The sequence below is a fragment of the Vipera berus genome, assembly GCF_964194415.1.
Source record: "Vipera berus genome assembly, chromosome: 2".
Classification (NCBI taxonomy): Eukaryota; Metazoa; Chordata; class Lepidosauria; order Squamata; family Viperidae; genus Vipera; species Vipera berus.
The window spans coordinates 142,836,070-142,860,028 of NC_138203.1; the positions used below are offsets into that span (position 1 = coordinate 142,836,070).

General features: G+C 42.2%; 1 protein-coding gene across 1 annotated transcript; it reads left to right on the forward strand.

The window, feature by feature from the left end:
* Positions 1 to 4,142: 4,142 nt before the first annotated feature.
* RHEBL1 (RHEB like 1) lies at positions 4,143 to 20,475 on the forward strand (the record flags this gene model as incomplete). The annotated part of the gene is made up of 8 exons (XM_081316303.1): positions 4,143 to 4,194; positions 8,599 to 8,670; positions 14,926 to 14,993; positions 15,837 to 15,919; positions 16,436 to 16,492; positions 17,657 to 17,704; positions 19,356 to 19,440; positions 20,184 to 20,475. The coding sequence occupies 8 exons, from the start codon at positions 4,143 to 4,145 to the stop codon at positions 20,271 to 20,273; spliced, it is 555 nt and encodes a 184-aa protein (XP_081172429.1). The 3' UTR covers positions 20,274 to 20,475.
* Positions 20,476 to 23,959: the final 3,484 nt, after the last annotated feature.

The following is a 23,959-nucleotide window of genomic DNA, read 5'->3' on the forward strand; positions in this document are numbered from 1 at the left end:
GACATAAGAGAACATTTGTAGCTCAGGGTTGAATGGTGGGGTTATTGGTGCTCGCTGAGCTCGGTTGCTTTCTTGCAGACATTTCATTACCCAAATTAGTTTGGTAATGAAATGCCTACAAGAAAACCACCAAGTTCAGAGAGTAGCAGGGACCCCACAATTGGGGGAAAAAAACTTGGGTTAGTTTTTGTTGTTAAAAACATGTTTAGAAATGATATGTTAATATTTGCAAAGGATATTCTCAACATCATGAACAGCAGAATTATAATCCTGGCCAAAAAAATATAAATAAATAGGAAAGCTGTTTCTTCAAAGACTGAGCTAGCAGACATTGCTCCAGAAGTCATAATATTGTTTCTTTTCCGGATATCACATCTGTTGTGATTGTCATTATGGTTCCAATGACACAACTGCTCCCGCTTCCATCTGTTGCCTTTGTTGTTGTTACACAAAACCAGGGCAAGGCCATCTATGAGAGACTTTTTAAAGCGGCAAGTGTTTCATGAATGTCTGAGTCAACCCAGAAGGTTCAATGAGTAGCTCTTTGCATGTAGAACATTTACTAGTAGCCTCCTCCCTCCCCTGACCTTGGGATTCTTCCCCTCCCTCTGATGGTTTCTTCTCCAGAGCCTTTTGATAATAATTTAATACAATGCTGGGATATTTTTTTAGCTTTCCTTCTGCTGCTTTGATTCTGTTTTACAGTTCTTTCTATCTGGAATACAGAATTATATTGTTTTGAATGTATGTACCTTAATAACTTTTGAGTTTAAACATTTTGAATGTTAGGCTTCCAACAGGAAACAATATATCAATATTTTGCACTAATATAAATAAATGAAGCTCTTGTGTTAAAGTCTGAGAAGCTGTGTTAAGCATGAACGAAAAGACAGTATCCTAGAGTTAAATTTGGTAGTCACTTTAAAATATTGACTACACTTTTGTGGTTACTTCATCAGATGCATTAAGCACAGTATTATCACAGGACAGAAGTGATATACAGTGATATACTTCCTTGAACCCAACACTATTCAGAGGGTTGATAGATTATGCAAATTGAAATTCCAGGTATACAGAGGGCTCCAGACTGAATAAAACCCCACAATACTTGACGGTAATGCTATCTCCTTCATTACTTGGAAGAAACATTCTGCCTTAATTTGTTTTAAGGCAGGTATTACAAAAAGGATAACTCACCCTTGACTTTTCTTCTTTTTAGCCAAATGGAAAAACCTAGCATTAAGCTATCTCACAGCTTTTCAGAGGGCCCTCTATTTTTAAATAGGGGAAATGTCCAAAATGCAAGCTTTTGCATACCAATAGAAGATAAGATACCTTGATTACATTTTAATAGCATCAAGGTGGTTTCACTTGCATTTCTGCCTGAGGTACATAAAGATCTTGGTTACTCACTAAGTTGAAATAATCTTTAGGACACCTATTTTACTATTTCCTTAGTTTATTTCTTTTACTGTGCTTTTGTCTTGTATTTCTGTTTGTTTTATACAGAGAGCTGCTTAGATTCTTCCGGAGTCTGAACTATCATTTTGCTAAAGTGAGTGGATTCATTACTTGAGAGATGTTGTGAAACCACAGCCCAGTCCTGCACCTCCAAGATCTGCATGGGCCCCGATTCTGCTGGCCCTTCAGAAAATCTTTAAAAACTGGCTCTTTTTTAAGGTTTTGAGGACGGGATGTTCTGGGGAACCTGGTTTTGTGTGTTTTGCACTTTCTTAATGGAGTGGATAATAATTTTTAAGCTACTATGGTGTCTTTTCTTGTACTTTTAAATATTTTTATATGTAGTTGTATGCCTAGGAGTTATATGCCTAGTTATACCCACCAGAATTATTTGACTCAGATAGACAAAAGAAAAGATAGGATAGCATGTGTACATATGTATGAGCTTAATGGTTTAACAGCACCAAAAAACACACAGGTCAAAAAGCACGTACATCTTTCACTAGTGTTGCTTCAAACAGCTACATTTAAAAGGGCTGTTCTTCCTAAACTATTAATTTCGAATCTATTCAGTTTCCTACCACAAGGTTTCATAGACTGAAAGGAGCTTTTATACATTAAAAAAACTATAAGCGGTCCTTAGTGCTCTCTGAGCTTGCTTGTTTTGACATTTCATTATCCAAACTAGGTAACATCATCAGTGCTAGATTTAGGGAAATGAAACAATTTAAAAAAGCATTAGACATGGCATCTTTAAAACAATATTTTGATGCCTTTCAATTAAGATAACCTAATTAGGAATTAACACTGAGATGTGTTTGAATATTAGCTAGGGTTGATAGTTGGGCTGTTGGAGTTAACATGTTTAATGGATACAAATTTGTTTAGTGTTTGAATACTTAACAGGGTAGTACCACTCCTAATAAGAAATTACCATCTCAAATTTTACTGAAAGCTTATTCCAGAAGTTTGGAAAAGTAAAATATAATCTGATTTTTCTTCCAAACTTTGTTCCTTTAAGCAAGAAGATGTTCTTGCTCAGAACAACAAAGGGGAAGACTGAGGATTTTATAGACAGGTATTAACTTGTAACCATAAACCCTTTCACTACTCAACATATTTAGCAACATATTTGATTAAAAATTCTAAATTGGTTTTCAGGAAGTCAAGTCAATTTACAATGTAAATCAGCTAAAATTACTATTAACAGCATCTGAATAATATATGTATTTAAAAGCACTTCTCTTCAATACTATATTAAATTCTTAACACTAAGCAAAGCAATTCTCCCGAAAGTCTCTGAAAATTTGGGGTTGTCTTTGTTGCACATTCAAATCTGATCTCCTTTTACAATGTTTGCTACTTTAGTCTCTAAAATGTTATTATGAACAAAAATATTTAATACTATTTCATGCTGATGTAAAGGCACTTGTTCAGATAGTCTCAAAGATTTGGGGTTGAAATGGGGAGGACAACACACAGATATGGTAGGTTTATAGAGGGACCACAGCTGAATGGAGAAAAATTAACTTTGCCTCAAAATGTCCACAGTAGAATTTTCTAGTCTTGGAACCGATTTTTTTTTTGCTACACCAGAATTTTAAAACGTGGCTTGTTGAAGTAGCCACAATGACCTGCTTCACACATCATCGCGCTATGCCAAAAACAAAGAAACTACATCACGGTTTAATGCATCGTTAAACGCAGCTAATGCAGGAATAAATAGCCAATGATCTAACTAACCTAATGAATGCCAGTTTCTCCCCCTTCAAGCATTGAAGGTTTAAAACCTGGCTGCATTCTCAGGATACTGTCGGCAAAAAGAAGCCACGAGCGCTCTTGGAAAACAACTGGCAAGCTCGCTAAGGCAGGTCCCCGCGTTTTCCCGACTTCTCGATCTGCGCCGATACACAGGGACGGGTGTTGCTGCTTCAGAACGATCTGATTTTTATGCACGTGAACCGAAGATCCAGGTTCCAGGCAGCGCTTTCGTCTCCCCAATTCAAATCCTTAGTATTTTTAGAATTAACCCATTTGGCACGACACGGTTTTATAGATTGGATTTGCTATGGAGAGGAACCTCAAAGAGCTGGGGGAGCGGGTGGGCGTGCTAAGCCACAAAAGGACAATCGGGGAGAACCACGAGCACATGGCCGAAAGAAAGTCGCTGTGCGTTTTTTATTCGGGAATTGAAATTTCACAGTCGTTCGGGGACGTTCACGCCCAAAACAGGACACGTGTGCGCGGTGCCGCGATCGAAGCCGCGCGAGGAGCCCAGCTCAGCGAAGCCAACCCCCCCCCCCGAAGCCTTTCCCTCCCCCCCCACCCCCGAGAAGCAAAATAAAAGGGCGGCCGGGCGCGCGCTTACGCTCAGTTGTTTGTTTGGAAGCCACGCGCTCCATTCTAAGGCGCTCGTACTTTTCATGAATGGAAGGGCGAAGTCCGCAGGGCGCAGGCGCCTCTCCGCCCCGGGCCAATCAGAAGCGGCGGCTCTAGGCCAGTGTTTTGGTCACGTGGGCGTTTGTAGTTGCGGCGTCCCCGGCTCTACTCGGGCGGGCTCTTTATCGCTCGGCCCGCCCGCCTTGCGGTAGCCCACCCTTTCCTCTCCTCCCCCCTTACTACTAACCTTCTCCCCCTCCTCCCCCCCCGCGCTCGGTTGGCCTGGGAGCCGCTGCTGGGCAATGCCGTTCGTGCGCTACCGAAAGGTCGTGATCCTGGGATACCGCTCAGTCGGTGAGTGGCGTTTTGCCCGGGGTCGGAGGGAAGCGGAGGGGGCCGTCCGCGGGAGGCACCACGTGGCAAGAGGTGCCGGGCGGCTACTCTCCGCCGAGCGAGCCGGGCGAGGGCGGGAGTTGGAAGTTCGGCGGGGAACATAGTGAGCGTTGTGGGAAAGGGAGCCGGGCGGGCTGGGCACGTGCCGAAGCAGCGACGACGGCGGCGGCGAGGAGGAGAGCAGCGGAAAGGGGAACCGAGGGCGGGGCGGCGGGTTTGCGCCGGTCCTGAGCGGACCGAGTCTGGAAGGCGACTCGCCAGGCGTCTGGGGGCTGGCGGGGGTTGCCTGGCGGAGAGGGCGGGAGCGGCGGGAGTTGGCAGGCGAGGGACGGGAGGGGAGGCGGGCGGGCGGGCGAGCGAGCGAGCGCCAGAACGCGCCAGGGAGATTCCCACCTTGGTTGCCCCGGTTGCTGGGCGGTGGCAGGGCGTGAAAGAGCAAGCGGTTGCTGCGGGCGAAGTCGCAGAAGATGCTAAGCCCCGTGGCAACCCTCGGACCACGGATCCGGATGCGGTGACTTTGGAGCGGTCTTAGACGTAGTGTTCAGCTGCAAAGAGGGTCCGATTGCTAGGAGTAATAAAAGAGTACTATTGCTATTAGAGCATCCATATTTTGGCCGCAACAATAGGGCGTGCGCTCTTTGCTTTTACCAGGTGGTCCGGAGTTTTGCAGCCTAAAGCGGGTAAAAGCCCTGATACTTGGCTCTTCTAAATTGCCCGGAATTACATTGGAAAGTATTCCTGGAAAGATCCGGTCAAGTAGGCAATAGAGCTCGTTTGATGAAATAATACCCTTTGACTTTTAGAGTGGTCTAGGTTTAGGGCGGCTATGCCCCATTGCTTCGTGGATTTCCTGTCTTTGAGCTTCCTGGGCTTGAACTTTGTACATAGATCATTTATCTCTCTGCTGCCTTCACAAGGTGGTTGTGCAGATCAGTGGTTAAAAGGTGGGAAATTGCCTGATGAAAAAATACAGGGGAGAAGTGCAAAAGGTTCCTGACAAAGCCACCCTTTGCCTTGCTTTGCATTCTTGGAGAAACCCTCAGATGAAGACTTTGGGGGAGGGAATGGAATTAATTGGGAGGAATCTGTCTGAACAATGCACATGCTTGCATCCAGTGCTGCTCTTATTAGTGAACAACTTATTTTTAAGCAGTCTCTGGAGATAGATTTTCTGCTCATCGGGCCAAGGTTTAGTATTAGTAGCACATGAGTAGGCAAAACTTGCAAGTAGTGGGCAGCTATTTCCTGACCTTTACTAGTTTGTCCTCAGGGAGCTATTTGTGCCTACCCAATTCCCAACCCATCTGATCTCCTCTTCCCCTGAAGAGAAATGCAAGGAGTCACCCGGGCTATGTTTTCTATTAATCCATATGCCGTGGGAGGAAATCAGCAGAGGGCAGAGGTTATTCACGGGTGCCTGGACAGTGAAATCGTTTGTTTCCTTGGATTAAATTTGCAACAGCCTTTTTTTGTCTTTTTAAGTAATTATGTGAAAGATTCATCTGGGTACCTCTGTATGAAAAGGTGTTTGAAAAAAATGAGAGATTTTTTGCCCCTCCTGCACCTAATGGATGTCTATATGTTATAGACCCTGTTGAAAAGTGATGTGTATATTGAGCTGTAATGTGTACACTTGGTTGATTAATCAACCATCTGTGCCTTGTTTGAACAGATCAGAATGGGGATTGAGATATACCAGAACTCTTGTTGTGAGTTATTGCAAAAGAAAACACTTCACATTTGGACTAAGAATTTGAGTTACAAACTGATCTAATTGTTCATTGGCCCATATCTTTCTGAGTGATGCTGTCATTAGGACTGTTTTTGCTAATGTATATAAGCAGAGATTGATGGAATCAGGATACATCAACTATTGTATTTCTATGTCATCTTTCCTACAGGAACACAGCGTGCCCCCCCCCCAAAATAGCCCTGTGAAATAAGATCAGTCTGCAAGACAATATCTGGGTTCAAATAATCCTGAACAGATATTTGAAATGTCAATTCTTTTTAACTTACAATAACATTACTATACTTATTCTCAAATTTTAGGCACCTCGTTAATCTTCACTGCATCTGAAAAAAATGCAACAATACAGCATCCTAGCTTGCTGTAGAGTGTAAAGATCTATTCTAAAGTGATGTACTGATATCCTAAAAGAAAGCTTATAATATAAATACTAAGCTTGGTATGGTTAGCCAGAAATTGAATACTGTGATTTCTTTGTATTTTGCACATGCTCCACACTAAGATGTACATCTGAGCCAAGTAGCTTAATATGGTAGAGAAATAGGATGCCAAGAATAACATTCTAAAATCAGTTGTTGTGAATCTTCCTAAACAGTTCCTTGGCTAAGTGTGACTAAGCTTTGCAAAATATACTTGTATTCTCCTAACGTCTCTTGGTATCTACAGCTGGAAACTGTTGGCTAAATTACAGCGATGGATAGCAAAACTAGGATCAGCTGTTAGGAGTATGGAGTGCTTCCGATCTGACTGGGAAGAGGGGCATTGGAATGAGTGGGAGTAGAAAAGTCTCCACTCTCCTTTCCTGGAAACATTCCCTTAGTGGCTGTCCAAACAAATAGGGCTGCTTTAATGAGTCACAAATAAGTTCATGCTCCTATGGCTTCTGCAGACCTCTAAATCAAATCCAAAGCACTGAAGGGCTTGTTCTTGCACACTAGAGTGGCACTGAGGAAGTAATATTGGGATTGGCTTTCTTCCTCATCCTTAACTATAAATATAGCCTGGAGACTTATGAATTATGTATACACGTGTTCTTTGTTGCTAATGTGTTTTTTTTAAAAAATCCTGGTTCATGACAATTCATGAACAGACCTTGGATCTCCACCATTATACCCTTATTTAGGTAGAACATTAATTGTCTGGGCTATTTTGTTTAGTGGATTTTTAAGTACGGTAGTCTGTGGTTTAATATCAGATCCTAGCTGTGGCCTTGTGTGAACTAGACTATTGTGGTAAGAGAAACCAGGAGGTTGAATTTAGGCACGAAAGCTTGGCTGCGTAATTTGGGCCAGCCATATTCTCTCAATTCAACCCACCTCACAGGATTGTTGTGGGGACAATAGGAGAAGGAAGGAATATTAGGAATGTTTGTTGCTTTGGGTTACTTATAAAGGAATAAATGCCTGATAAAAATCTAATAATACCATATAGTGAATTCAGCAGTTGTATTTATTAACCTGGGATTTGGATTTAGCATGCTACATAAACCTGATCTACCTGTATTCAACTATGGTGTGTCCAAAACTAATTTTCCAGAGAAAGAGAGAGCACAGACTACTTGTGTATATTCAGATACAATACTGGTATGCAGCACTGTAGAGTATGGTACTTATCTATTACCAAGGATCAATCAGTATTGAAAATGTAGCCAAGTATATCTCAAAACTCTTCAACATATCTTCGTATTTATTTTGATGTTAAATCTTCTAAAATGGAAATTCCAAAGATAATTCATGATATGACAGGACAGTTCAGTGTTTCCCAAGAGAAATTTAGAGGGGAGGGTGTTATCAGTTATCATTGGGAGATATCAGAATCATTGGGAAATGGGTGGCGTGCATGTTTAATAAGATAAACAATGGGAAGCTTTAAATTTAGAGTATCAGAAATGAGAAAAACCCAGAGGTTTGGCTGCAGGTCTGCTATTAGTTGTCCAAAGTATTGTATTCTAGTAGTATAATGTAGGCCTGAGAGAAGGAATCGTATTAGTTTAAACCACGGGTGTCAAACTTGCGATGTCACGTCACGTATCGAAACTTTTTTCCCATTGCCAGGAATGGGGTGGGCGTGGTTTTGGCATGATGCATCCAGCCCGTGGGCCAGCAGTTTGACACCCCTGGTTTAAACAATGGTAATCAGAAGTCTACTGTCACTCAGATACTGGCAGTAATTCCAGATCAGTCACTAGTTCAACCCTCTTGGAGCCCATTTTATCAGATGCAGGCAGTTTGTATCATTTAATAGTTAAAATTGTGTTTATTCCTGTCCTCGCTCCTTCGTAATTCTGATTTGAAACAATGGGACCAGAAAGTCATGAAATTCAAAAGCTGTAGGGTGCAGAGAGAACATGCTTCTGGTAGAGATTTTTTTTATAAATCCTGTTTGTGGCAGACCCTCAAATCTTGTATGGAATGTAAACAGTTTTTTTATTTAATTCTCCCTTTTGGGTATGTTAATCTTAATAATTGCGGTTTTATCCTGTTACGCTGAACAGGACAGTTTTCATTGCTATGATCAGGATAATATGAATGTTTTCTGTTGCTTTAAATTGTATTCTACATCACCAATAAATCTCCACAGCAGTACTTTTCTTTTTTGCCATCTTTCCTCTTCAGGTAAGACATCTCTTGCTCACCAGTTCATTGATGGGGAATTTCTGGAATGCTATGAACCCACTGTGGAAAGCAGTAAGTATGCTGTTGCTGTCCTTTTATTATATGTATCTCTCTCTCTTCCTTACTAGGAATAAGTATATATTAGGGAGAGGAAAGGCTTGATAAGGTTGGTTTACGTAATCTCGATTCCATGCTATGGAAAGCTGTATTGGCAAGTATAAAAAAGGATATTCATGTTAGCATTGTGTTCGCTCTGAAAGGAAGATGACCCTGATCCCCAAAGGGTTAACAGGGAGAAATGCACATCTTCCTTTCCTTGTCAACCTGCAATTGTCATCTCCAGATAAAACCAATCCTTGAGATTTCTTCTCCCAGTAAATGGTTCCATCACACTTAACATGTGCATTGGCAGAGGTATAGCTGTGTCTGCCAGCACCTGTTCTTCATAAATGAAAGCCAGGATTCAATAGGATTCCATTTATGTCTTACACAAAATTTATATTCCAGCTATATATGCTACGTATATCCAGGCTTTTCAGAACCGGGATCTGTAGCCACTTACACCTCTACCCATTCATACCACATCTTCCTTCTATTGATTGCAGGGAATTTTCCTGCTCTACCTTGCAATTGACAGGTAAAAGTTTACATATTCACATGATAGAAATTTCCAGAGCTGCAGGTTCTGCAAACCACAAGATGTTTTGATGCAGCTAATGCAAAGAACATGTTTAGAGTGTTGTAAGTATTATGGGAATGCTTTTTTTTTTGGTCTTTCCAATCTCCCTTAAGAATACCCAACCGTCTCAGAATGCCAGATAATACTGTAATTACAGCTGTTATCGTATTCCATGACTATTCCTGCAATTGGAAATTGTCATTTATACTATTAAATTAACTTTCCATAACTGGGTGCCTCCCAGATGTGTTGGGAGTACAGATTCCAGACTTCCAGGTGGCGGAAAGGAAAGGAAACTTGGGGAAGACTGTGATGGGATGTGTAAAGGGAGGGCAGCATTCGTCTAGTCATTCAGACATTATTTCATTGAGCAGGAATTACTTACCTGGGCCTGTATCCATTAACCTGGAAGTAAGCAGAGTGAACTCAGTGGCCTAGGGCAGGCAATGCATGCTCAAGTAGGATGTCTTCAAAGGAGAGATAAAAACTAGTTAATCTTTCATGTGCATGAAAACGGAATGCGTTCTCTTAATCTGTTGGAGACAGTCTGGTAGTGATCACTGAGAAATAGGACAAGTTCTGTCCTTTTTATTCTTCCACCAAGCCCCCCCCCCCGCATCCTCCAGATGTTTAAATTCTTTTTTTTTTATTGAAAAGTTTTACAGTACATTTTTTAAAAGACAAAACCCCTCCCAACCCCCTCCCCTATCCCCAAACCTCCCCAACTCTTCCCTCCCCTCCCCCTCCCCCCTCCCCAACTTCCCAGAGCTAAATACGGGTATAAAAATACAAAAAATCATAATCTACCATATGCAAACAACAATAAAATATTAAATTCTATCGCACTTTAACTCTTATTAAAATAACTACAAATAATTTATATATCACATCAATACTTATTCAAATGCTAGGTGAAACTTTTTAGTCCCATATTTATTCTGGATGTAATCAATCCATCTTCTCCACTCCACAATATATCTCTGTTGCGACTGGTCTTTCAAGTATGCTGAGATCTTTGCCATTTCCGCCAGATTGGAGACTTTTAAAGTCCATTCTTCTATATTCGGCAGTTCTTCCTTCTTCCAATATTGCGCTACTAAAAGTCTCGCTGCCGTAATTAAATTCAACATCAACTTAGTGTCCACAACAGTAGTATCTGTAATAATGCCCAGTAAAAACAATTGCGGACATCCTCCAGATGTTTAAATTCTTAAAGAGTCCAGTACATAGGAAAGAAGAACATTCTCTCTTCCTGCCGGATCAAAACAATTTTGAGCAGACTCGAACAGAAAATTGCAGAGATGTTGACTTGAACACAGTTTTAACTATGAACCAATTTGCTTGCTGAGACTAGAAAGGTGCATGGTTATATCTCAGTACAGAACATATCTGCTATTTCTCAAGTTTTACTAAAATCAGAAAAAAAATAAGTCGGGGCAGAGTGTAAAAACTGAAACGTCTCTGAGCATTTGTTTTCTTTTAAGAGAGATTCAGTAGTACCTCTGCACTCATTTCCTGCTTTGCCACAAACCTTTTCCCCTACACACCAGTCCTTTCCTGTTTTTGTTGGGGGTTGCCCTTCCCGCCCATTTTATTCAAAGAACAAATTTAGGTGGTTGGAAGGCAGGTTTGCTTATAAATCTGTTGTTCTGTCCTCTGAAATAGTTAAGTTAGTTTCTGGAGGCTTAAGGCAAGGATCACGCATGGGGAGGGGAAGGTTTAACTAATGAAATCATTTAGCGGAGCACGGCTAATATAGCAATGAATTGTTAAAAGAGTCTACATATGTATACATTTGCCCAATATTATCTCATAAATGGAACATTTTCTACAAGTCATCGGGGATGTAGTAAAAGCATTCTTTCATCCTGTTAGCTGCCTCTGCACTGAGCAGAGGACCACATTGTGATTTTGTTCCTCTGCTTCCTACAAACTAAGTTTACACCTTAGTTTACAACACCAGTTGGATCACAGTAGCTCCTCCAAACCCTGGGTTATGACACTCAAGCCCCCTTATTTTTAATGCAGTGGGACATCCTCTGCAGGTGCTAGACCAGGGGTAGGCAACCTTGGCTCTTTTATGACTCATGGACTTCAACTCCCAGAATTCCTGAGTCAGCTGATTCAGGAATTCTGGGAGTTGAAGTCCATGAGTCATAAAAAAGCCGAGGTTGCCTACCTGTGTGCTAGACAATTGTCCCATCGTTTCAGTGTGTCACCACAGTATGTGGACCTTCTTTCTTGCCGATATAAATCTTTACAGCTGACAAGTGGGCATGTTGTTTCTGCTGAAGATTTGTTGTAATTGCCTCGCCAGCTTTGGAAACATCAACTACAATTAAAGCTAGCTGATTTCTACCATCTTTTACAAACAAAAAACCACAACACAATTGCTTTGGCGGGTGAAGCAACAAAAGATATTAGCAAAATTCATTCTCTCTCTCTCTCTCTCTCTCTCTCTCTCTTTCTCTCTCTCTCTCTCTCTCTCTCTCTCTCTCCTCATCTATCATCTACCTAATTATTTACAGTATTTGCAGTCTTTTGCGTGCCTCTATTGGATGAGGGATTTCCTTCCAATGGGCCTCATTGGAAGAAGGTGCTGCTAGCTTACCCCGGTCTGATATTGCTTGTAGGAAACAGAATGAGTGCAGATCTTGGGAAAGAAGAAATATGTCTAGCCTACAGGTAATCCTCAACTTATGACCAAAATTGGGATTGGAATCTCAATGAGTGAAGTGTTCATTAAGTGAGACATCCACATGACCATTTCACTCAACTGCAATCACAACTCTCCCAGCTATGGTCATAATGTGGAGGACAGGGGTGCCTCAAGGGCTGGAGAAGGCCCTGGTGACCCCAGCCTGTTCCCTGCCCTGGAAGAGTCAGCCAGCTGCAGGGTTCAACAATTTGTGCTAAACTGCTGTGGAGCAGGAGGCTTACAAGCTCACTGGGGTACAGAAGGTTTCCATGGGCTGGGAGACCTTGGCTGACTATAGGGTCCCCTAGTACAGTGTTACTCAGCCTCTCTGGGTTGGCAGCTAGGTGCGAGGGGGAGGGGGGGAAAGAGGGGGTGGTTTTGTGTGCTGGGCAGGTGTGTGCGTGCACACACCAGCCCACCACTCACGTGGCCCAGTTGCAAATAGGTCATGGCCTGGTAGTGGGCCATGGGTCTCAGGTTGGGGACCCCTGCACTACCGTGTTTCCCCGAAAATACGACCTAGCCATAAAATAAGACCTAGTTTACTTTTGCGGGTTTGGGCTAATATAAGCCTACCCCCAAATGTAAGCTCTCCTTAACCCCACCCACTCCGTCCCACCATACTTTTTTTGGCAGGCTGGATTGTGTGCTTCCACCCGCCTTACCTGCTGCTGGTGCCGCTGTTGTGAGTTCAATTTTGCAGCTCGGTTAAATTGTTCAGCTGCGGCGGGTCACAGTTCCCATCAGCTTCAGGAAACTTTAGGCCAGGCTCCTTGCAGCTCCCCAATCCTGCTCACCCGGGGTGAGGTTGGCCGTCATGGGAGGCGTGGCCCGTCCCCTTCCTCCAGCTCTGCCACACATGCGGGACGAGCCTACTGTGAGCCGGATTGCTTACAGGGAGAGGCTTCGCATTGCAGGAGGTCTCCAAAGGGCGCATCCGGATCCCTGCAGCTCCTGGAGGCTCAGCGCTGCTTTTTGTGCCACTCGGTTTCTCATCCGACCCCTGCCAGGCTGATCTGGTGGGCAGGATTGCCTTCCATCTTCCTTGCCGCTGCATTGGCAACTGATGCTGCCCTCCTGAGAGATGGCGCGGCAATTGGATGGCGGCCATGCTGCAAATGGGATAGATCATCCCCCCAAAGCGCTGCCAAAAACAGTGAGGCAAATGCTGTTTGCCAGATGCGGCGCCAAAAACCGCACCGCAGAAAGGACGCACAGAGATCTCTACAGCTCCTGGAGGCTCCGAGCGCAGCCATGGGTGGCTGTGTTGGGCGGTGGCGGGAAGGGCACCAAAGTGGCAGGTGGAGCGCTGGAGACTTGGGGATGGAGAGTGGTGAAGTGGGCGGGTGTCCTACTGTCAGCACCCATGCCTTTCCTTACCTGAAAGGAAACTAAAGAAGTTAGCGGGGGGAAAAGTTCAATCAATCCATTCCAACTTCTCGCAAAAAAAAAAAAAAGATCGCGTGAAGGTGGAATTGATTGACTTCTCCCCCCCAACTTCATTTGTTTCCCTGCATGCGCTGGCGGCGGATTGCGAAGGAGAAACGGCATGGGGCTGGGAATCAGGTAAGGAAAGGCATGGGTGCTGATGGCAGGATGCCTGCCTGCTTCACCACCCTCCCTCCCCGAACTATCACCTCGGCACCCTTCCTGCTGCCGCCTAGCACGGGCACCCAGGGGCTGGCCTGGCAGAGAAAGGGCATGTGCACCCCGCCCATCCCGGTACCGTACCTGGTGCGCCACCACGCTCTCGCTGCTGCGTTGCTTCACCCCATGCACAAGCCCCACCCCCACGTGGTCACAGCCTACCGGTACCAGCAAAAAGTAAGCCCTCCCCGAAAGTAAATTCTAGTGCTTACTTCAGAGCCCAAAGAAAGTAAGACCAGGTCTTACTTTCGGGGAAACACGGTAGTATGTGTAAAGGGGCCACAGGCAAGGGGCCTTGGCAGGCTACAGGGTCCAGCAATGTGTATAAATTGCTCCACTTACATTTGTGTTCTGTAGCTGCTGACACGCACACCCAGCTGATGCTAGGCACAGCCCTCCTCCAGAAGCCATCTTGTGTTATTCTGCAAGTGGGCGCCATTCTTGCAATTATTTGGAAAGCTCTTCCAGTTGACACACATTGCTTGGGCCTGTAATTGTATGAGGCCTCCCAGGTGTAATGGGGTGAAAAGCGTGGTCTTAAGTCCCATTTCTGTACCCTAAGGGAGGAGTTCATCTTCATGCATGGAAGAGAACCCCTTCTGCGAACTGAGATCTTCATTTATTTAAGAATGTCAGTTGCCATCCTGGAATTTCTTTCATCCAACTCCCAGGCAGGAGTTCTCTCAGCAGCTGGCAGCAGCTTACAACCTCCTCTGCTGGCTTCCCCAATGACTTTTTGGGGAAACTGGCAGAGAAGATTGTAAATGATGATTACATGATTATGGATGGCATTCGGTCAGAAATGTGAACTGAAGTGCCTGAAATGCGGTCATGTGACTATAAGTAAAATAGCATAACATTTTATGACAGTGAGAAGTGCTTCACAGACTGTAAAGCATCCCTTTTGAGGCCATCGTAACTTCAAATGATTGTCAATCAAGGAACTACTGACAGGGCAACACTGACAGGGCAAACTGCTAGTATACAAAAATAAGAACAAACCCCTCTCCCTTCTAGCATTGATGATATTACCCAGTTTGGCATTGAAACACCTGTGAGAAAACCGCCAAGCTCGGAGCGCACCAAGGATCGCATAGATTGCTAAACAACCGGTCATAAGTTGAGGACTACCTGTAGTTCTGGGCCAAAGCTGGCTCTGGCCCAAGGAAAAAATGAGGCGGCAGCAGAATCAAAATGACTCAAATGCAGAGAAGTTCAGGAAGTTGCTGAATTTTAGGAAGGATTCAGAGAGGCCCAAGTAACATCCCTATCATCTACTTCCTTCCTTCCCTTTTGTTTTAAGCTTACAACAAAATGTTGATGGTGGGAAAGGATGAATTCCACTTGCAGCTTGTGGACACTGCGGGACAGGTAAGGTTTTTTTCCCCCATCATTTCACGTACAAATGGGAGTGTGGCCTTTCTTGCTCATCACCTGTCATAAGAGAGAGACAGCTTGCATCTTAATGCTGCTGGCCTAGGAGCTGCAGTTTGGGGGGATGATGTCTCTTTGGGATTCATCAGTCTTAATTCTGCTAGTGTCCCTTGGGTGTCAAGCAACCACCTCAGAATTTCAGTATCCACTAGGCACTTGGCATTAGAAATGATCTGTTCCTGAATTAAAAATTCCACCTAGTTGGTGTCTTTCAGCAATCTCATGGAGCAGCGGCTCCCAACTTTTTGGCACCAGAGACTGGTTTTGTGGAAGACAATTTTTCCGTGGACTGGGGGGGGGCGGGGGTATGGTTTTGGTTTCGCTTGCTTGCCCACCGTTCACCTATAGCAGTGATGGCGAACCTTTTAGAGACTGAGTGCCCAAACTGCAACCCAAAACCCACTTATGTGTCGTCGGGTGCCGGGTGGGTGTGGCCCGTTGGGTGGGCGTGGCTGCAGTGGTAAAGGCAGACTGGGTGGGACTAAAAAGTTCAATCAATCAATTCCAACTTTGCGAGTTTTTTTTTTTCCTGCGAGAAGTTGAAATCGATAAGATTGATTGAACCTTTTTTTTTTGCACATGGCAGAGGCCTAAAGTGAAAAGGTTTTATAAAACCCAGCTGAAGGCCTAGGACTGGGGAAACGGTATGCGTGCCCACAGAGAGGGCTCTGCGTGCCATCTGTGGCACGCGTGCCATCGGTTCGGCACCACGGACCTATAGTTTGTGTGGCCCGGTTCCTAACAGGGATTGGGGATTCCTTTCTTCTGTGTTTTGTCCAGGATGAATACACTATCTTGCCTCACTCGTTTATCATTGGCATCCATGGCTATGTGCTGGTCTATTCTGTCACATCTCTCAGAAGGTAAGGGGGCACAGATAGAGCCTGATTATGGTACAAGGCAGTTGGACAATGAGGTCCTGATAAAAACATGGGAATTGCCTGGATTCTGTAAGGGTCTTGAAACAAAGAAGTCCTTCCCTTAATACAGTTAGTCTTTGAGTTATAACCATTCGCTTAGCGATTGTTCGACATTACAGTGGCACTGAAAAAGGTGACTTAAGACCGTTTTTCACTCTTATATGACCGTTGCAGCATCCCCATAGATGATTAAAATTTGGACTCTTAGAGAGACAAATAAAGCTATTATTCCAAGCTAAGTCCCAGGTTTATCTAATTAGAATACTGTGTTCATATACCTTTTTGTTGTTGTTATCTTCTAATCTAAAGCATTCAGATTCACACTATATTTTTCTGGTTCATGGATTCCTATCTATAAGGGGCATTTTGGGGATAATATTTTAAAACGTTTTCTAGCAATCCATGACTCACACTAAAGATGTAAGTAGCTCTTCTAAACTTCTTTTTTGCCTCTGCCAGTTTTCAGGTGGTGAAGTCCCTGCACAGCAAGTTATATGAAAGCAGAGGGAAGACAAGGTAAACATTAACATGGCAGATCAGGAGCTACTTACATCTAAGGCAAGATGTTCAAGCATGTTACTAGGGAACCTTTGTCTGAAAGGCTGGGCTAGGGAAGGGTTCAGTGGCTTGTCACATCTGTATTAACATCTGGAAATATTAACTTGTTTACTCCAGATTCTCTCCCAGAAATAGACTCCAGACTGAACAACATTAGTGCAATATGTCACCTCTAAATGATGACACTTTGGGGGTTTATATAAAACAAAGGTTTTGCCTAGAATGTAATGATACCAATGCAGAACTGGATTCGTCAGCATGTTCAGACTGCATTTCTCTCTAGTGTTTCAGAACCTGTGCAAATTGTGTGTGGACTTCAACTCCCAGAATTTCTCAGCCGGCCTGCTAGCTGGGGAATTCTGGGAACTAAAGTCTAGACGTCTTAAAACTTGCACCAAGGAGTAAGGGCAGTAGAACATGTAAAATGATTAAAGCTTATAATTGGGTGCATTCTTTAAAATATTTTCATTTAAGATATAGGCAAGGATTTATTGGAAAATGCAGATTGTCCTCAACTTACAGTCATTCATTTAGTGACAGTTTAGATGTTACAACAAGACTGAAACAAGTGACTTACAATCTGCCCTCACACCTGTTGCAGCATCCCCACATGATCAGAATTTGGGCACTTGGCAGCCTGCATATATGTTTAAAATAGTTGCAATGTCCTGGGTTCCTGTGATCCCCATTTGTGACTTTCTTAATCTGTTTCTGACAAGCATACTCAATTGGGTTGGGGGGAGGGAGGAGGTGGATTTGCTTAATGACTGTGTGATTAATTTAACAACTGGAGTGATTCATTTAACAACTCTGGCAAAAAAAAGTCACAAAATCTGGCGCAACTCACTTAACTGCCTTGGTTAGCAACAGAAATTTTTGTCCCAAATGTGGTAATAAGCCGAGGACTACCTGTACCTTCAGCTGCAACACCATGCAAGGAAAGGTATACCTGCAACCAAAAATTCAGAACTGTCCTAGCCATATGCAGAATTGTTGCATGAAATTAACAAGCAAGTGACCCCATAGATACAACTATGGAAGTTGTGAGTGGAGTGGAATGACTTCTCTGTTTGGCATATAAGAAGCAACTTTTAGAAATGCTCTTCCTCCTTCGTTTGGCAGGATGCCTGTAGTGCTTGTTGGCAATAAAGCTGATCTGTCATTAGAAAGGTAAGAACTTTTGTCTGTTGCTTAAGAAATTATAACTCAGGAATAAGAAGAGAGATGGCTTCAATGTCTTTGAAGTGTTGGCTGTAATCTGAGTCATTTTTCTTTCTAAAGGTGTCTGAATTCTAGAATCAGACAAATTTTCTGGATGGAAGAATTTTGGAAGTTTTGGAGCACATTTGCAAAATATTTGCAACATGTGGGAGTGGGTGGAGTTTTTTAGTTACTTATTCCTAAACGGGCTTCCATTTTCCATTCCCTCACCATAATTTCTTAAAGCAGGCTTATAATAAAAGTTGTCACTGCCTTCAAAGGATGTTCTTTGATTTTCTTATAATCCTGAAAACCTTTTCTCACATTAGTTTTTACATACCGTACCTTTTTTTTTCTACTGAGAGGCCTGGGCAGGAAAGTTTTCTCTCTGCTTTTATGAATAGCACCTTGTATGTACCAATGGCTACATCCACATTCCTGTCATTCCAAAGAAGAATTTCATCTTAATTAGTCCCTTTTTTGTAAATAATTATAAACTCTTATGGATCTTGCTCTAGGAATAGGACCATGTGTTTCTGAAATGTTTATCTACATCAAATCTTGTCTCTAGAGAAAAAAACAATCAGGTGCATTGTTTTTTTTATTTTGTTTTTATTTTATTCAGAGAGTTAAGGTAAAATACAAACTTAAAAAAATATTTTTTTTTACAAAAACAAAATGAAAATAGACAAAATATTAAAAAGAAAAGGAAAAATGTGCATTAAAAAGGCAGAAACACACTCATATTATTCATCATGATTGAATACTGATAAATATATTGCAACAATTCTAGTTTCCTTCCCCCTCTCTTCGGAATCAGACCCAAAATGTACAGACTTCTACATTTATTTGCAACCAGTTTGACCTGTCATCTATCTACTATGTATAAAAACAAACTGGTTAACAGGTGAACCAATAGCAAAGTTAAACTTTAAGGCCTCTGTCAACAGTCTATTATTGTATTTAACTCTCAGTGGCTTCTTATGTACCATAAATTGCAATCATTATCTGCATTGTTTTTTAACTCAATTCTTATGGATGTAAGGTTTCTGAAAATTAGCATTGAGCAAAGGAATAGGATTTGGATGCTCTGCTCTTATGCTGAATAGAAAATAGTGTAGGAAAGTCCTGCAGTAATGTTGATACATTATGATCTTTACGTTGTGATTCTTTTTAAAAAATACATTTTAATTAAATTTTAACGAACAATATCAGGTAACTAAAAAGTTTTCCCCTGCCCAGCCATGTCCCACTCTAGGGGGCAGTCCTCATTTCTGCAGTCCCGTGGCCGGCATGACTATATGCCGAGGGACATGGATGTTAACATAAATACAAGATACATATAGAGAAGAAAACAAGCAAGAAAAAAATTCGTAAAGTGCAAAAGAAATCTACGAGAATAAAGGGACAGTTATTGTACACATGAAAATTTCCTATATAGCATATATATAAAATATACCAGATTATAACTACTGCTATTGTGGTTATAATATATATGTCCATAAAAGTTATAGAGTTGACTTTGGCGAGATGGGCACCATACAAGTTTGAAAAATAAATAAATAATGCGATAGTGTTGGTGAGGTTTTGTTTTGTTTTTTAATTACTCCTTTATTTTTAGTCGTCAGGTAAAGACGGATGAAGGCCGGAAACTTGCTGATTCGTGGGGTGCAGTGTTCTTGGAATCCTCAGCAAAAGAAAACCAGGTAAGACTCTGATTTCACCTAAATTAAAGGGGAGTGGAGAATAAGATGTAAAAGCCATAAAAATGCCACTTCAAATGCCTGTGTAAATCCATTGTGCTTTCGGCAACAGACTAAGGGTTTTTCACAGGTTCAGTTTTGAACAGGATGAGTGCATGGGTGAAGTTCCACCTTGAAGAAAAGAGTAGCTAAATTCTTCTTTGTCCCAACATCTAAATATAAGCAGATAACCTTGTTCTTTTTTTATATTTCTTAGTCATTATTTCACCAATCAAAGGCAAACACAGGAACAAAACTAACGCCCTCTAATGGAGAAAGGAGTGGGATTGCTCTCTGTTGTCTCCTTAAAATAGGAGGGAAACCTAGTCTACCCACCAAAATAGCAGAGCTCCAATAGAATACCAGTCAACGTGACAAGGGGTCAGTAATGTTATGAGTATTGTGGTTAAGACAGCAGGCTAGAAAACGGGAGATGGGTGAGTTCTAGTCCTGCCTTAGCCATAAAGCCGGTTGGGTGACTTTGGGCCAGTCACACACACTCAGCCCAACTCACCTTACAGGGTGGTGGTGATGGTTATGGTGATGGTTATGGGAGGAGGGAGGTATGTTGGATATGTTTGTGGCTTGTGAGTTATTGGTAAAAACAACAAAGGGGATACAAATAAATATGTTCTCTGCTGCTTCTTAAAGACAGTTGTAAACTTTTTCTCTTGGAGTGACTCCGGCACCATCTTTCTTCCCTGCAGATGACTCAAGGGGTCTTCACAAAGGTCATTGAAGAAATCGATCGTGTGGACAATTCCTATGGTGAACAGCGCAATTGCACCATGATGTGATGCTGCTTTCCCCCATCTGATGCTGCTCGGCCAGTGGGAGGGTGGGGGTAAAGCACTGATCCAGGCCAATTCAGGGCAGGTATTGTGGCTACCTAGAGCCCTGATCAGCAGGTCTGAACTAACTTACGGGTAACTCACACACAGATACAATTATACCTCATCACTGGTCCTCCATGGGAGGCGGCCATGTTTTGCACATTAGTTTGCTGGAAGCAATCCATGTATGTATTTCCTGTACATATATGTAAGTATGTGTGTGTGTGTGTGTGTGTAACGTATTGCCAAATGTTTACAAAAGTGGGAGCCACAACAGGATCTAGTTATGATTGTTATATAGGGACTCATCTGTGTATTTATAACAAAAATTACAGTCAGCTCAGCAATTGACAAAAGGAACTGTTCACAACTCAGTGTAACAGAGGCAGCTGAATGTAACATTTCCCAGTGGGATCCGCTAAAGGCCAGTACTTTGTTTGATTGTTTTGCTTTGGTTGATAGCTGAGCCTTGGACCTAGGTGTGTAAGTCAGTTTTCAGTTGTAGCTCTTGCAACACGTGGCCTTATTTTTTTTAATCAGGGTGAAATTTCGTGACGCAGCCTGGATCCAAAGTAGGGTTTTTTCTTTGCTAGAAATCACAATGTGGCTGATGTCTTAGCAGTGCTTAGTCAACTTCTCTTTGGTTATGCAAATAAACAAACTTCTTTAAGAACAATATTTTTGTGGAGGATAGGAAAGAACCTTTTGTTACATTTCAGTGCGCTAAACACTGTCCCAATTGCATTGAGCCTTTTTGTACAGCAGCTGTCTAGTTTGGCTTAATTGTGTGTGTGTGTGTGTGTATGTGTATGTATATGTGTGTGTATATATATATATATATATATATAGAAAAAGGATACTCCCAAGCTTGACAAACGTTTCCATGTCTTGCCTATAATTGTGGCCTCTTTTTGGAGGCTTTCTGAAATGCTGAAAAGGGAGTTTGTAAAGCGGTAGCTGTAAAAAGGACTTAAGGACTGGGCTGATCTTCAGTTGTAGCAGTGTTTCTCAAACGCGACAACTTTTAAGATATGTGTGGATTTCAACACCCAGAAATCCCCAGCCAGCCACTGGGGAATTTGGCAAGTTGAAATCACACATCTTAAAGTTGTCGAGTTTGAGAAATGCTGAGTTGCAGGAATAGAATTGTATTTTGTTCTTCATGCACATTTTTGGTGGGGGGAAACTGAAAAGGGAGGCAGCTTTCATGAATATGTGTCTATAAAACCCTATAAAACGCTGCATGACCATGCTGAGGTGCAGAAGCAAAGCTAAGAAGCAGCAGTTTGAGCTGAAACTTTACAATTTTTGACTTCCCCTTTTGCGAAGCTACCTTTTGCCTTGAATTAGGCATGTTAGCTTAATAATGTAACATACATACATAGAGTTTGTGTAGATAGATGTATATATAAGAATGAAAAATGAAGCTTTTTAAGTAGTTTCTTGTCTATGAAATGGCCAGTCTCTCTGTTGATCACATCCTTAGTCTGAGCCTAAACAACATTGCTGTGATTTTCCTTTGGTGTCTTTCTCTGACTTGGTTGGGCACACTTGAGCATTGCATTTAATGCTGGAAATGGGATTCCAGGCTAAAACTGAGCGCTGAACACTGAAGGGAATGAGTGTGCCTAAGCTTCGTGGACTGCAGGGCGAGCCTTTAGAAATGAGCTCTCCAGTGAAGCACAATAAACTTTAATCTAGAAAAAGTGGGGAGAATTGCTTTGATGTTGTGGAAAGTATGTGCATCTTAGCAGCCAGAGTCTTACCAAAAGCACATCCTTTATTTTCATAGTTCTTCCTGTCGAAAGCTGGTCCTCTCTGCTGAGGGGACTTGAACCTTGGGCCATCCTCACCTTTTTCTGCAGTCCCTACACAGCTATTTTCCAGATGATTTTTTTTTATTGTTGTGTCAGTGCATATGTTAGTTTTGGTTATGCTATTTTTCAGAAAAGCTTCTGTCTTTTAAAGATGTTCCCAGAATGCTTTTTGCAAGGCCACTAGGAATGTTTTATGCATTCAGAATGAAATTGGATGCATAGATAGGGAAAGGGATAGGTAAAGATTATTGTTAAAAATCCTGTTTTGGGACAAATAGTCTCCTTGTACATTATTTTCAGTCGTAAAAAATGCTTTTTTGAATGAGTGCTTTGAGCTGATAGATGAATTGCTCTCAGAATGAATTCACCTGATCCCTGTACTTGGTGGGTGACCATTCCATAAAGGATTTTTTTTGCATTTTATTGGGAGTTTCAGGAAATACTGGTTGTGTGTGTTGTTGCTTCATTTCTACAGTGCTGACTACTTTTCCCAGATCTTGTTTTGAACTTTATAGGTTCAAGGTTTTTATAAACCTTCACTCCAAATTTCTTCCCTTCCTGTTAATAAATATGACCATTACTGCTAGCCCTGAAGAGGAGATGTGTGGAACTTTGTCCACATCTTTGTCATCTCCTGATCCTTTTGCAACAGACTATAGCCAGGGCTGAAATATCTTACCTATCTTATTCTCTGGATCCTGCAGCATTTCCCCTATTAAACCTCCGTATTATTGTATTATACATATTATTGGATAGAAATATAGCAGTCTACAATCTGGCTGTCAGTTTAAGTAGGAAGAGAGTCGTGGATTTCCATGCCAAAATATCTCCAATCGCATTGCAATAAACTAAAATAAATTGGCAAATTCCCTTCATGGAACAGATAGAAGGCATTTAGCCAGATTTAGTATTCCTAATTAAAGTGATCTTTCCAAACATGGCTTTGTTTTCCAGGAGCTGAGTTTTGAACTTAATTCTCCTTGCACACATGAAGTCTTGCTTTCAAATTGTGGGTCAATTAAGGAGAGGGATGGGAGGTAAACAATAAGCTGGGTGGGAGAAAAAAATGGGTGTTAGCAAATCTAAGTTCTGCCATTCAGGATGTTGGCTGGCTTTGCTAGCCAGCATCTCCCTCGAAGATGTGGATGCTGAGGGCTTCTTTCCAGCAATGTCACCCACTTGGAAAGTCTAGTCCAGGGCCCAGAGGAGATGTTTTAAAATAGTGCAGGCTGCCTCTATAAGCTCACTTAGTTGTGGAGTGCTTCCATTGCCCATTTGAAAAGGTGTACAGTACAACTCTGTTACAGAATTTACATGGTTGCTTGCATTTTTTGGAGGAAGCCCTGAATGGGGTGAAGCCTCTTTGTCTGCCCTAGAAACTAGTGTTATAAAGCTGTCTGCTTTTGAATGCCAGTTCCCTTGGGGCTGTTTTAATGATGAAAATGTAGTGTTTCCTATGAAATAACTGTTAATGCTAGCCGTGAATTACAGTGTATCAGCAAACCTGGCATTTACACAGTTGGGAAAGGCTGTGTCACATTGGTATCTAAGACCTTTTTTATTGCCATGTACTGTATACTCATGATTAACAGGAGCGCATCATACAAGATTGAAATTGATAAATCCATGGGTTTAATTTCAAATCTAGTTTTGTATCAGTGAAAAGGCAGCCTTGTAGGTGTCCTAAGATAGAAGTTGGCTTTTCCAGTGACTGCCATACAGGCCTGCTTAATTACCTGGCCCAATCGATGTTACTGTAGGATGTGATTTCACTCTAGCATCTATTTGTAAAGGTGGATCTATATTTTTGTTTTGCAAATCAGTATGAGGCTT